The 15,458-nt window shown below is 41.2% G+C and overlaps 1 protein-coding gene across 1 annotated transcript; it reads right to left on the reverse strand.

The window, feature by feature from the left end:
* Nucleotides 1-1,058: 1,058 nt before the first annotated feature.
* Nucleotides 1,059-9,677, reverse strand: LOC144311151 (stromelysin-1). The gene is made up of 10 exons (XM_077893256.1): nt 9,494-9,677; nt 8,475-8,719; nt 8,231-8,379; nt 7,972-8,097; nt 6,220-6,387; nt 5,904-6,048; nt 4,926-5,059; nt 4,388-4,547; nt 2,949-3,052; nt 1,059-1,452 (listed from the first exon to the last, which is right to left on the reverse strand). Exons 1-10 carry the CDS (start codon nt 9,596-9,598, stop codon nt 1,352-1,354), a joined length of 1,437 nt encoding a protein of 478 aa, XP_077749382.1. The 5' UTR covers nt 9,599-9,677; the 3' UTR covers nt 1,059-1,351.
* Nucleotides 9,678-15,458: the final 5,781 nt, after the last annotated feature.

Raw genomic sequence — 15,458 nt, forward strand, 5'->3', positions numbered from 1 at the left:
TAATTTCTTATTCTCAAATGAATGAAAAGTTAGAGTGCGAATGAGCTCTTACTGCATAGAGGATATTGTGCTAGACAAGTTAGTTAGGGGAGATATATCTTAGGATAAGCATTTGCTCATGGACTTTTAGCATGGACAAATACAAAATGAGTGCAAGAGGATCTTTTCTCATGTGCAGTGGACATGAGCAAACCTATTTGCGAGGGCAGGCAAAGGGGTCTACTGGGGGTATAAAAGTAGAAGGAAAAGATAAAGAACAGGTTTGATTTTCTCCACTTGAAAAATGAAGTATGTGAACCAGGTGATTGACGATAATTCTGAAATGCTGCTTCCCAGTTTTTCCTAGAGCCTGCCCTGCAAGGTGACAACTTCCCTAGGTCTTTTTTTTTATTATTTTTTTATTTATTTATGATAGTCACACACACACACACAGAGAGAGAGAGAGAGAGAGGCAGAGACACAGGCAGAGGGAGAAGCAGGCTCCATGCACCGGGAGCCCGACGTGGGACTTGATCCTGGGTCTCCAGGATCGCCCCCTGGGCCAAAGGCAGGCGCCAAACTGCTGCGCCACCCAGGGATCCCCCTAGGTCTTTCTCCTAGGGTATATTAGGAGCACACATGATGGCTGAGTGGTGGAAAGAGGGACACTTGTTTGCAGGGTGCTTGGCAAGGGCACATATACATTGTCTTCAGGTCTGGACGAGCCCATTGTGAGGCTTCAGCCATGGAGACCCAAGTCCTAACACCACTGGTCAATGATCTTGGGCTGTCTGCTGTCTAGTCCACACTGAACCCAGGTTTCTTTTCTTTTCTTTTTTAATTTTTATTTACTTATGATAGTCACACACAGAGAGAGAGAGAGAGAGAGAGAGAGAGAGGCAGAGACACAGGCAGAGGGAGAAGCTGGCTCCATGCACCGGGAGCCCAACGTGGGACTCGATCCTGGGTCTCCAGGATCGCGCCCTGGGCCCAAGGCAGGCGCTAAACTGCTGCGCCACCCAGGGATCCCTGAACCCAGGTTTCTGGGGACAACTTGTTCTTGAAACAAAACGATAAAATAACTGACCAATTCTCTTTATTAAATAACAAGTAAATAGTCTATATACAGTCACTGGTCTTGCACATGAGTGCTTCCCCTTCTGTGGAAGTTATCCCATGTGATCAAAGCACCAGCTCAGCAGCATGCTCAAATGTCCAATAATAATGTGAATTGACCAGCAAGACACGCAGGTGACCCTCATACTGTCAGTCACCATACATGCAGGAGAAAACAAACCAGCTCAATTCACAAAGATTTAGGTAAAGACTTATTAGCTTCATTTCAAATGACTGTGTTGTGCATCTCAGCAGCTCAACAATTCAACCAGCTGTTGCTCTTCAACACATGTGTCACTTTCTTTGCATTTGGGTCAAACTCCAACTGTGAAGATCCATTGAAGAAATAGTAAAACCCTGGAAACATGGACAAGGGAAATGAGATATTTTTTCAAAGAAATAAATTTGGCAACATATAAAACTCAGAATAATAGATAATTAAAATTGCTAAGTGATTAGAGTTTTACTATGTGCAGGGACAATGATAAGCATTTTATATGATTGTCTTTTCATTCCATATGATTGTCTTTTCATTTCTTTCTGCAATAATCCTATGAGGGAAGCATATCTAACTCCATTCTACAGATAAGCAAGTGGAGAGTCAACTTATGTTTGCCCAAGGTCACTCAGTGAGCAAAGGCTGGAGACAGCCTCCCAGCACTGCCTAAAGGCAAAGCCAGGCTCAACTTACTAGGTTATTTTGCTTCCAGTCAGACAAAACTCTTCTTTGGATACTATGAACTCTTTATTTTCTTTTCCCCAATAGTCCTCCTCCCCTTTCCTCACATTACAGCCTGAGGGTCATTTCTGGTCCCAGAGAAGCATGGAAACTCCTTCAGAACACCAGAGAGCCATTTATGGCTCTGCCATTATGGTGCTTGGGTTACCTTTCAATAAGGATCACCAGCTTCCAGCCTTGAGCAGGAAAAAAATATAACTTTTTCATTTTTATTTTTTTGAAAGATTTATTTATTTATTTTAGAGAGAGAGAGAGAGAGCATGAGTGGGAGAAGCAGAGGGAGAGGGAGAGAAAGAATCTCAAGCAGACTCCCCACTGAGCACAGAGCGGCTGTAGGGCTCCATTCCACGATGCTGAAATCATGACCTGAGCTGAAACCTAGAGTCGGATGCTCAATTTGCTGTGCCACCCAGGTGCCCCCCAAAATTACTTTTTTCAAACTTTGGGTGCATGAAGAAGCAATTATTTACAACTGACCAGTGTGGGCAGTGACTGACTCAGGGCAATCTCCCTGGGAATGAGTAGTTATAGCAAGATAGAGTGGAAGGGAAAGCCAGCCTGTGTGAAACCTGGCCACACCACTTGAGGGGATTTTTTTTTTTTTTCACTTGAGGGGATTTTTATACCCGCTTGGTAATTTGAAAAGTCTAGATGTAAGGAAGTGACACTTGAGCACTTCGGGTTTTTTCTGCATATTCAAAATAGAGATTTGTGTTAATTGTCTTTATAATTCAAATCAATGTATTATATGAAGTGGTCATATAACTGGTATGGAATTAGTAAGTTGAAATCTGGGAGAGAGGAAGGAACTGATTAAAGAAAATCTGTCATTACATGGGCCGCATGGGTGGCTCAGTCTCTTAAGCGTCTGACTCGATTTTGGCTCAGATCTTGATTTCCAGGTCATGAGATCAAGCCCTGCATTGGGCCCTGTGCTCATCAGGAAGTCTGCTTGAGTTTCTCTCCCTCTGCCTCTTCCTCAGTCATTCTCTGTCTCAAGTAAATAAATAAATCTTAAAAAAGAGAAACTCTGTCTTACAAATTAATCCAATTGTCCTCTGCTACCATACAATGTTTCAAGCAACCCATTGCCAACAAAACAATGTCCTCTTACCAAATGCTTCAAACGCAGCATCAACCTTCGAGTCAACCCCTGGAAAGTCTTCTGCTATTTGCTTGGGAAAGCCTGGCTCCATGGATTGTCTCTTCTCATCAAATCTGCATCCAGTAAAAGAAACAAAGCACAGCATCACACAGAGGCCAAGTTACCGAAAATCTTTTTTTTTTTTTTTAGAAATTTTTTTAAAGATTCATTTATTTATTTATGATAGACAGAGAGAGAGAGAGAGAGAGAGAGAGAGAGGCAGACACACAGGCAGAGGGAGAAGCAGGCTCCATGCCGGGAGCCCGACGTAGGACTCAATCCCGGGACTCCAGGATCACACCCTGGGCCAAAGGCAGGTGCCAAACCGCTGAGCCACCCAGGGATCAAGTTACTGAAATTCTTAAGTCATGTTTGGTTTAATGTAGAATTCTAGTAAGCTTCCTAAGCACCACAAATAAATGCCAAACATATTAAGTATTACAGAAATATGTGCCTTTAATGGTATTGCAAACTTATTTCTTAGAACTGTATCTCCACCAGGAGCAGAGGTAACATCCTGATCCAGCAGATGCTGTCTGTTATCATACATCTAAGTCTGGACAGAAAGAACATTAGTTATCTTTCTATCGCAAAGACATGAAGGTATGAACAGATGAATTGGCTCACTCATCTCAAATACAGATTTCAAGTTCTCTACCACACTTAGCTCGTATATGTCCTCTCTACCCTGCACATCTGGATTTCCTATGGCAGCCTCTTAGGAAAAGGCAGAGATAAGGAAAGCACAGTGAATGTATTTCAGACTCACTGACTGGACATTGGTTCGTCCACCCAGTCGTCTGGGCAGATGGCCCAGAAATTAGCCTCTGTGAGTCCTGGGTTCTAGCCATAAAACTGGACCACTCTTGCTCATCATCCTCTGAAACAGGCAGCACTAATGAGAGCATGAGGTTAAGGGAAGCCCTGAAGAATCATCTAGTAAAGTGGGGAAGATGAGGCAAATACCCACAGAGGTGATGAGTCCATGGGAAAGGAATGTTAACTTGTGGCCTGGATTCTTGAGGCTTCTTTCAAAAAAATCCAAGCCCATCTAGGTTTGGAGTCCAGGAACGGAGCTCCACAGGGTGGTGGGATTTGAGGCAGGTCTTGAAAGGTGAGTGGGTTGGTGGGGGTGGATTTGTGGGGGCTGGGGGCAGAGGAGAGAAGAGGCCCTTCAGGCAGGTGGGGCAGTTCCAGCAGGAAGCTCCTGCCTGCTGCTCACAGGCTTAAGGCAGAAGTGAGGCAGAGGCCTCTGTGACCAGCGCTGCTGCCTTTGAAAGCAAGTGTGACCCCATCCTTCATACTGGAAGGGAGGTCACGCTGAGAGTGACCTGCAGGTTTCCTTGGGGGGGAAGAGAAGATAATTTCCCTAATGGGGTTCATACAAAGCCATCCCAACCACGTCTTACCGCCAGTATTTGTCTCCTACGAAGAAGTACGTTTTCTTCTTCTCCTTATCAAAAACAGCTGCATCAATTTTCTTCACGGTTGGAGGAAAACCCAGGGTGTGGATGCCTTTTGGATAACCGGCTTGTACCTCAGTTCCTCTCATGGCCCAGAACTGATTTCCTGTTAAGAAAATAATTCAGAGTCACACTGAATTTATAACAGTCGAGTCTGAGTTTTAGAAAATACTTGTCAGCACCTTTGTTTTCATAGTGAAGATTTAATCCCCAGCTCAAAGTGGGCTTCTAACAAAAATTTGCAGATTGAATTAATGAACACAAATCAAAGGAGGGAATTTACAACTTTGAGTGATTTATATTCCTATGTGCATTTTTATTATCTGTAAAATATAAATAAAATCATACCAGACCCAGATGTTTTTCACTGTCTTAGAATAATGAAGGAGACACAATTTGTCATAGTAGAGAAAATTCAAGTCCTATTCAGTTTTCCTGTGAAAGCATTTATTTCAACAAGTTAAAGAAATTATTTAATAATTACCTTTAAAAATGAAAACAATATCCTTGCTAGTCTCTTCATATGCGGCATCCAAGCCTGAAGGAAGGGATGGCCAAAATGAAGAGATTAAATAGAACCCAGGTTCAAGTGTCCTGAGGGATTTTCGCCAAAAATGTCTGTAATACATAAAAAGGGAAATGAAAATTGAAAAACAGATTTTCACCTTTAGCATATTTTTCTCATTGTCTTCCTCACCCGTCTTCCTCCCCCCTTTGTGTTCTAGGCTCGAAGGCAGGCAGAAATTAGGGATATCGCCAATGGGAAAATATCTTCTTTTTCTTGGGAAGCCTGCACTGGACCTCCAGCCAGAGTATTCCAAACCAGCTTCTTCTAAAGATAAGGCGACCCAACTGTGCAATAATTAGCAATTCATGCAAACCCGTGTAGCTGTCCTCACATCGTTTACAGATTCAAATAGGTGGATGGTGTGTGTACATGCATATGTATATGTCGGTATTTCTGGGGTGATTCTGGAAGTATGTACAGAGTCCTTAGCAGTTGATGGGTGGGGGGGATGCCTGGGGAACCCAGTGCCAGAGCAGTGAGGGCTTGCCTTTCACTTTCTTCCTATTTGTGCAGCTTGAATGTGTTATCATGGGCATATTTATCCAGCTGTGAGTAAATTAATTGATTAAATGTAATGCTGTTCTGATGCCATTTTTAAAGGAGACCAAGATAAAATTCTGATTCTGACGTTCAACTTGAGCCGTTTGAAGAGCAAGCCCGGCTTATAGTGACTGGAAACAACAATAAGAGGACAGGAATCAAATCAAGTCTTTGAAAAAGAGCTTGACACTTTTAGGAGAATGTAGAGGGCGAAGCACTAGATCTCAATGATTTCAAGCTCAGAGAAAACATTTTTGCTTTCAATATTTAAAAATCTTTATTAAGTCTCTGTTCTCCTTTCTAAGCATTGTACACCAAAAGAATAGATAGAGAAATGTAATTTTCTGGTCTGACCTGTCTTTAAAGAACAGGAACTCTCCCCTCAGGGTGCTGATTGCGTCGAAGGACAAAGTGGGGTCACATGCAGCTGGTGTCCCAGGTCCTGGAGGCACAGATTCCGTGGGCACCACGGGGTCATTGGAGGAATCAGAGGGAGGTCCTAAAGGGAACAGATGTGGGGTGCAAACAGAAGGAGAAATGTGATGACAGCGACCCATACACTCTCAGGGTGCTTTGAAATGCATTGCAAATGCTTTATGCAGCATTTTAAAGCTTTCCTGAAGACTATCACTGCAAAGCTACCATGCCTGATTTTTCTAGCATCACTTACCACCATACAGGGACTGGATGCCATTCACATCATCTTGAGAAAGATGGAAGCGGGCCAGATCTGCCAATACATTGTAGACTGGGTACATCAGAGCGCTAGGGTCAGCCGAGTGAAAGAGACCCAGGGAATGGCCAAGCTCATGAGCAGCAACGAGGAATAAATTGGTTCCTAAGTAGGAAATAATAAATAATAGTTACTTCATCCTTAAACACGTGTATATCCCCTAAGTCCTCTGTGTGTTATACTAGTTTACTTCCTGGAAGTACACAGGGTTTTCTTTGCCTTATTTTTTGGTTAACTGATCAGCTGATTATACTCTTCATGGAAAGCCAAGTGTTCTTCAAGGCTCATTCTTGAAATCAATCTTTGAGACAAAATATCCAGCCATGTCCAACCTACCCCCCACTCCTGCCCCAGGCTCTTATTTACTTCCTGAGAACCAGGTCCCTTTTCTTATATTCTGGAAGGGAACCAAACCACTTGTTTAGCACATCCATAAATATTTCTCTTCATTTGTCAACGAAAAGCTAAACACTGTTTCAGCATATTAATGTTTGCCAGTTATGGTCTCAGTTAAATGAATCACAATTTATTCATCTCAATTCTGAAATCCTTAAACAACCATATGCCTATTATTTTCCATTGGACTATTGCCTGCATAATTTTTCCACCTCAAGATTATTATTAAGCATATAGTGGGTCTGGAAATATTAGTAATGATAATTGTCATAGAGTTTTCAAGATTGGCCTAAAACATAGCATGCCTAATCACGCCTAGCATTTGTCACAAAAGAGATTTTGGCCACACAAACACTAGCTGTATTCGTATTTTTTCCTTCATATTATTTAACCCCCCCCCAAAAAAAAATTAAAAAAATAAAAATAATAAGTAAACCCAGAATGCTCAAAATTGGAAGTTATTGGATAATTATGTTTGACATGCTAAGTTTACTTTTGTAAGCATTATACATGTAACTTGTGATCCTAGAAAGTCCTCATTAGAGACTTTGCAGTAAGAAGTTGTTGAGTTAAAACAAAGAAATATATCTAACACTAATGTCACATTCATACTGTCTACAGAGATTCTATTTGTGTTTTGATTATAAATACCAATAAATTTCAGAAGTTATATTATTTCTTTTAGCCAATTGTTTTAAAACTTTGGAAGCCAATCCTCAAAGTATACAGTTAAGAACTGAGAAATGTTCTTCTATCTAAAAAATTTGGACATTGTATTTGGGGGCTAGTGCTTTATTTCAGAACAAGTCCATTGAAACTCTTGTTAACCTAGAGACAGTAAAATGCTGATTTACCGGAAAAACCCAAACAGGAAAACTCAGTTTCTGAAATTTAATTCTCATCTCCATTTTGAAGAGTAAAGAAGAAATTTCCCCCAATGGGATACAAGTGGTATCAAGCGCCTGTATTAGTGCAGAATTAATGCAATGCACCATCCCTTGGATATCTGTAATTTGGTATAATGAGAAAATACTCTTAATGATGTTCCTAACCCACACTAGAGCTGTGGTCATCAAAGAAGTACTTAATGATGTTTCCATACTGTGCTAATCAAGACAGAGAATAAACTTTTTAGATATCTGAAAAATGGTTAAAACAAAAATATATTCTACTAACTCTTGAGCCATTTGGAAAATCTGGGAAGCCTGCTTCTTAAAGATTCTTAGCTATTAAGAATTTTCTAAATCTAAAAAAAACACCCACCAAAATCATTCTGAGAGCTGTGTAACTAACCTGATGTATCGCTTGTCCATTGTTCATCATCGTCAAAGTGGGCATCTCCATAAATGCCAGGCCCAGGTGGGTAGGCATGACCCAAAACATTTCCAGGTCCATCAAAAGGGTTAAAGTCTCCGTGATCTAACAGAGAAAATGTTTTTATTGGAAATATAAGTAATTAGGATCTCTTTGGAACATCCCTCACCCTCCCGCTCCCTCAACAACGGCAGCTAAATGGATGCGTTTCATGTTTTATTTGTTTTTGTTCCTTTACCTCTAACTGCAAAAGAAATCTTTATGTCAGCCTCTCCTTCATCAGTCCTGGAGAAAGTAAGTGGAGTCACCTCCTTCCAGACATTCAGAGCTTTCTCAATGGCAGAATCAACAGCATCTCTTGGCAAATCTGGTGTATAATTCATAATTCTTTAAGAAAAAAAATGGAATGGGTTATTATTTTCTCCTGTGGTCATAATTTTAAAAATGTCGTTATTATGTGAAAACCTTTGTGGACCCGTTACCTGTAAGTAAGGTGAGTTTTCCTCCACTTGGGCATGCCAGGGAAGGTGGTGAAGTCACCGACGTCAGGAACGCCACACCTGGGCCTGCGCATCATCGCCAGGGTGTCCGAGTCCACCTTCCCTGTCACCTCCAACCCGAGGAACTTCTGCATTTCTCGGATTTTTTCAACGACAGGACCACTGTCCCTTCTTCTGACAAATGGTTTCACATCTTTCCCAAGGTTGTAGTAGTTTTCTAGGTATTGCTAATAGGATAATAAGTAGAGTTTTCAGGTCATACTTATGATTTTTAGCCTTTTATAGTAAATGGCAACTGCTGACTTAATCTGTCTGTAGTATTCCTCTGGTTTACTGAAATCAAAATAAATGTCATATTCTGTTCAATTCTTCAGTAACAGACTCCTCCTCACTTCTGTTTTATCTTTGTAACCAGAACTTAGTCTACTCCCAAAGCAATGAAAATGAAGCAGAAAATCAAGATAAGTATCTAGTAAACTTAAAGGAGGAGCACAGAGCAAATAGGCTTCTTTGGGCATAATTGTGTATCCCAAGCACATTTATTCAACTCCCTTGGCTTTCTACTTTATGTGTCTCACGGGGACCTGGCTTAAGGAAAAATGTTGGACAAATCCCTGCCTGCATCTAAACACGACGCTAGCAATATAAATATCTAGCTAAACTTACGTTGGATTAAAATGCCTCAAGAAGTTCCAACCAAGGTACATTTAATCATGCTCTGCACCTGTTACTCCTGCACTTCAAGCCCCCGTGCCGCTGCCTCCACAGTGGTCGCAATCTTAAATAAACACCTAATATTTCTGGCCTTTTTTGTTCCTGTGTGAGAGGAGGCTGCACGGTGGGATAGAAGACTGTCCACATCCCTTACCCTATAGCCCTCGGTCCCTGAACGGCTCCTACACAGTCAGCCTCAAGCATCCCGAGTGTTGGGTGAATGGAAAGCAGAGATGGTTTTCCCACTTGGCCCTGCCAGTGCATGTGGGGATGTGTCCATCACTTACCTGGGTGAGTTCCATGTTGTTGTTCTCATCCTCTGCAGCTCTGTCCACTGGATAGGCTGAGCACACAACCCCACAGAAGAGCAGTAGAGCTGGAAGGTTCTGCATTTCCACAGTCTCTTCTTGGCTCTATGACGTCTTAGTAGTGCCTTGCTCCCTGCCTACCTTCTCCTGGATGCACTCTCTGGAGCCCTGACTTTTATAGGGCGACAGTGTTGGTTTAGGTCACCCGCAGCTTGACTCATGATTGCTTTCATCCGAGTGGCAGCAGGACCATGTCCAAAATTCCAAATCCAAAGTAGGATGATACAACCTACTTTACTAATTTCTCTCAACCTTTCCAATTTTACAAATCATAACAGTGATTAAGCTCCAGGAAATGCTTCCTGTCTTTGTAAGAAGAAAACTGGGGCATTTTTTTTATTATGGAAAAAAAAGTGACCAGAATTTACTAGAAAATTTATGTTTGTATGTTTGAGAGAAGAGGAAAGCTGAGCTGGTAAAAAGTTAGAATAGGTTAGAAGATTTAAATGCAGTTTTATTTTAAGGAAAATAAACTTAAAATCAAATGTAATGAGATGTAAGTAAATGAAAAGCTGTGCTTACATAGCTCAAGTCTATACTATTAGATTCTGTTAAAACAGAAGAAATACATCTAGAATAAAATTGGAAGGAAGAGTTTATTTTTTGATTCCTTGATTTGAAATATATGCTATTAGTTTCTGGTTGGATTTGTTAGTTGTTGAGGAGGGGAAGCTCATGGGCAGGACAGAAGGAAGATTGTGAATGGGAGGAGGTGTAACCTTTCTCTTCTGGTTTGTCTTCATTCTGTGCCCAATTTATGAGCAGGTGGCAGATCTCTGATGGCCGCCTGGAAATTACTGGTGGAGTTGATCATGCATAGGACCAAAATTCTCTTTCAATCTCTTTCCTTCATCCCTCAGTTCAAATTTGTAGATACTTTGAATTTTATTTTTTTTAAAGATTTTATTTATTTATTTGAGAGAGAGAGAGAAAGAGAGTAAGCAGGCGGAGCGGCAGAGGGAGAGGGAGAAGCAGACTCCCCGCTGAGCAGGGAGCCCAATGTGGGCTTGATCCCAGGACCCCAGGATCATGACCTGAGCTGAAGGCAGACACTTCACCAACTGAGCCCCCCAGGCACCTCTACTTTGAACTTAAAAAAAAAAAAAACCACCCTGAATTATCTCCCAGAGTGCTTATCTGTTTTCTCTTCTCTCTTTCCTTTTACTCCCTTCTCTCCCCTTCCTCCCCTTTCCCTCCTGTCTCTTGCCCAGCAGAACGTCGCTCCCCACCCCCATGCCCCAACTGAGGAACAAATGCTTGTGGGGAAGACTGGAGACATCCCCAGGGAAGGGAGTTGGTTGAATGTTTTATCATCCTCTTGCCGCCTGCCACCCGCCCCTCCCTCGCTTGCTTGGCCTCCCTTAATCAGAAAAAGAGAAAGAAAAGCAAATTGGAAAGAGCAAAGCTTGCAATTATTAAATGTCCACCAAGTGAACATTTTTTATTTGCCGCCTCACTCAGGTTTTTCTTTCTTTGCTTATTTCTTTGCTGAGGAGCAGAACACCCAGGAATGAGAAACCCAGTGAAATGGTTAATAAAAATGAACAGTTAACAAATGCAAGTTTTGCTCACTGCCTTTGCATTTCTTGTGCATTTTCCTTTTTTTGCTGTATTTTTGTATGTTTCTGAATGAACGCTGGAAAGGTCTCCTCCAACATGTGTCAGAGAAGTAGTAAGACCCCTGTACCTGGCAGCGTCCAGTTATCTGCTGGCTACTTGCCAGGGGTTGAGCATCAAGTGTAAGCATCTGTTTTTAGACTAGATTCTATCTAAAGACATTCGTTCCTTTAGGGGAAAGAATGTGGATCTTGTCTTGATTGAAATCGGGGAAGTGCTCATCCACACTGATGTCTGGATAGCTAAGGGAGCAGAGTCCGGGGAAGGCTCCATAGAGTGAGGCAGAAGTTGTTACCCTCTAAACAGAAGAACCCTAGCAGCCACACCTCTCCATTCCTTCTGGATTAAGGTTGTTTTTGTGTAAATTTTCTCTAGGATCATAACTTGGAAAACATATTTCAAGTTTAGAGGGAAACCTGACAGATATCATGTTTATTTTCCCAGTTGTCTAAACACAGTCAGCAAAGTGGGCCATGTTGTTGCTCCTGAAATGGATGCAGAGGTCTGTTCAGACAGTGTCATCTGGTAAAATGATTTCAGAGACTTCTCCAGAAGTCTCAAGCCTCAGAAAGAGTTCACTATCTGTTTTTCAGTGGTGCCTTGGACTCACCTCTCTTGTAGACTGTCCATGCTGGGCTAGAGTGGGATGGTGTAAACCATGCTTCCCTCCATCACTGTAAATTCTCATTTCCCTCTGCACCCCTAATGGTGAACTGGGTGCCCAGGATAAAACAGACACCCTAAGATTGCTTAAAAAATTAATAATATATTAATTATGAATGAAAGGTTTAAAGGAAGAGTCAAAGAGATGAATGAATAGTCAAAAAAACCTGATGAATCATGCAGGTATTTCTAAATCCCCAGATCTTATGTGTCATATTTACCAAGTACCCTATTGACTAAATTTTTTTGTTTTATTGTCTTTGAAATCATTTAATAAAGAATAAATTGAAGACTTGTATACTCTTATTCTTCATTCCTATGTCTGTAAAATATTAAAACCGTGCAGCATCTAGGGGTTTCTGACAATGTGTGAGAGTTGATTTGCATCTGGTAGATTAAATTTTAAAAGGCAATGCGTTAATGAGGAATAGGTAGATCACGGAGCAACAGAGTGGAAGAAAAAAGGAAGAGAATGAGAACAAGAATAAATCCACTAAGTGTAGAGGGGGTCTGTGAACACTAGAAAAAAAGGTGGGCTTTTCCAGCACAGAAATGAAAATGTTCCACAGAATGATTATTTGTTCTACGGCTAAAAACGTACGTCAGATAAGGGCTTGCTGCAAAAGCTGACCTGCAGAACTCAGAGGACTGGCAGCAAACTTAAATTCAATCTGATTCAGAGTTGGACTCAAAAGCTGGCAGACAGTCCCAGTCACATCCTTCCTGATAACTTCTCACGTTTGTCTCCATTCATTGCTCTTCTCCAGGACTGATCAGACAAGATAATACATGAACCTGCTTCTCCCTCTCCCTCCCCCTGCTCGTGCTCTCCCTCTCACTGTCTTTCTCAATCAAATAAATAAAATCTTTAAAAAAAAATACATGATGCTCATTACTGCCAGCAGAATCATTTTTTCAGAGATATGTTCATTTATTACACGTCTGAATCTCCATCTTAAATGCCTCAGAACCCCCAACTGAGAGTGCACATTTGGAGATCACAAGTAGTGGAGAAGCTTTGAGAAAACATGACCAAATGAGCAATTTAAAAATAAGAAGGAAGGAGGGGAGGACAAAATGCAGAGATGAAGGAAGGAAGGAAGGAAGGACATGATCCAGCAGAGCAGGTGGTTCCTGCAGAAGCACTTCTCGGGAGTATAAGAGCAGTTGGAACAGGCCCTGTGCAGAAGGAAGACGTCTGCTGCAGGAAAAGCCACAGGGCAGTGGACGCAGAGGAAACGCCGGGAACAGATTGAATACCTATGCAGAGTCAAGAAAGCTGAACATCTCTGTGGAAAATAGTAGAATTATTATTATTTTTTTTTAAATAAAAAGTGCCTGAAAGATAGTGACAAAAAATGAAAAACGAGGCTATGGGCAAACAGGTTGGAGCTTTTTTGTGAAAACCCATTAGTCTCTGGCTAAAATGTTTATACTGTTTGTGATGGAAAGTCATATTTCTACAGATCTTTTAAATAAAGTTTTATATATTTCAATAAAATTTCATATTTTTATTATAATAAAATACAGAATACAGAAAAATGTAGAAAGTAGAAAGGAGATCACAAGCAGTCATGCCACAAGGAGAAAAACATGATTAACACTTCACTGTGCTTCCTTCTAATTTTTCATTTTTTTATATCATGGTGATTAGGTGAGATTTATAAAATTGTATCTGTTTTTTCCACAATTCTGAAACTCTCCAGCCAGGGAGAAATGCTAATAAGTACTTTTAATTTGAATTATAGGATCCTATTTGAATTATAGGAAAAATATGTTTCTTACAGGTTTAATATATGTTTTTCATAGTTGGAATTTGACTCCAGGGCACCTGGGTGGCTCAGCCAGTTAAGCATCTGCCTGCAGCTCAGGTCATGATCTCAGGGGTCCTGGGCTCCAGCTGGCATCAGGCTCCCTGCTCAGCAGTGTCTGCTTCTCCCTCCTCCTCTGTCCCTCCCCTTGCTCGTGCTCTCTCTCTCTCTCTCTCAAATAAATACATAAAATCTTAAAAAAAAAAAAAAAAGAAATTTGACCTCATACACTAATCTTCATGACTATTTGCTGCAGAAACATCCAAACATTTTAGTTGGAAGGTAAATTGAAACAGAAAAGGAATTTAGGAACAGATAATACAAGCACGTGGATGGTCAGGTTTCTTTTCATTTATGAAAGCATAATGACTCAGATCACTCAACATGAGTGATAAAAATGTCGAAACCCATCACTGACATTCCTTGGTGGTAGCAACAGGCTTTGTGTGGCTCTGGGCAACTCCGATATTATGGAAAGAAGGAGGGTATTTTGTAATATTCTTGGCAGAAGTATTCCAATTGTGCAAACAGAATAACACGAATTAAAGTTCCTAGTGGTACTCCAACAGGCAGCATGCTCCATCTAATTATAAAAAGTGTTACTTGAGAAACATGTTTTCCAATGCGAGGATCACAGTGGAAGTAGGACAGGTGGGAGCAGCCCCATGAGGCAGGCATGGCCCCCGACGGCTGAGTCCACCTGCAAGCCAACTTTCTGCCGAAAACAGACTTTGTCAAGCAAACTGGAAAGACAGCCCTATTACACTTCCTAGAGCCTGACCTATGCATTCTGGAAATGTTCATTTGGAGTCAGTTGGCAATTGTATGCCTTTATGTAATTTTTTTCCAGGGGTGGTTCCACCATGTCTGAGCACATCTTTTGTTAACCTCTCCTATGGGAAATACCTTGGACGGGCATGAAGTGGGTCATGGTTTTTCCCCCTCTCTTTCCAACTCAACACACATCCAGTAGAGACATGGCTTCAATGTCTGGTAGGAAGAAAGTGATAGGAAGTACATGTTCTGGTGCCTGAGCAGATATGTGAGGAGCAAAATATCTTCCTAGTTCTTTCTGATTATCAGAGTCCCTGGGCTTCAGTTCATAAGATAGAGATGAGTCATCAAATCTTTTTCTCCAGGGATGCCTGGCTGGCTCAGTGGTTGTGAGTCTGGCTTCAGCTCAGGTCATGATTGTGGGGTCCAGGGATTGAGTCTCACATCGGGCTCCCTGCAGGAAGCCTGCTTCTCCCTCAGCCTGTGTCTCTGTCTCTCATGAATAAATAAATAAAACATTTTTAAAAAAATCTTTTTTTTCCAATGCAACTTTACTGCCCCTCTAAGCCACAGAACAATTCGTTATAAAACAGCCAACTTTGTTTTCAATGTCACAGCTTTTTTGTTTCTTTTCATTTTATGTGCAAGTCTGGGAAAGGTTGCTTCAGTGACTACTAGCCAGGGTCGTCTTCTTTATTTTTTAAAGAAATATTTATCATAGAGTTAGATATAAATATAGAGACAGATAATTTTCAAATTTCTATCTATTTAGGAGTATAAATTAAAACATATCTGAGCTGTTGCCCTTTGCGAGGTCCTATCCATGGAACACTATGGTTTTAGGAGCAGCATCACTGCATTTTCTAACATTAACTTTTTAAAAAAGACTTTATTATTATTTTTTAAAGGTTTCATTTATTTATTTATTTATTTATGAGAGACACAGAGAGAGAGGCAGAGACACAGGCAGAGGGAGAAGCAGGCTCCATGCAGGGGGTCCGATATGGGACTCGATCCTG

Source organism: Canis aureus, chromosome 3 (genome assembly GCF_053574225.1).
Source record: "Canis aureus isolate CA01 chromosome 3, VMU_Caureus_v.1.0, whole genome shotgun sequence".
Classification (NCBI taxonomy): domain Eukaryota; kingdom Metazoa; phylum Chordata; class Mammalia; order Carnivora; family Canidae; genus Canis; species Canis aureus.

Bases quoted from the DNA above. Each gene is read 5' to 3' on its own strand.
- LOC144311151 (XM_077893256.1), bottom strand. From the start codon at position 9,598: ATGCAGAACCTTCCAGCTCTACTGCTCTTCTGTGGGGTTGTGTGCTCA. The intron at 6,388-7,971 runs GTTAGTTACACA...TTTCCTACTTAG, and splicing joins ATGGACAAGCGATACATCAG to GAACCAATTTATTCCTCGTT. The intron at 1,453-2,948 runs GTAAGAGGACAT...CCATGTTTCCAG, and splicing joins TGCTGCGTTTGAAGCATTTG to GGTTTTACTATTTCTTCAAT.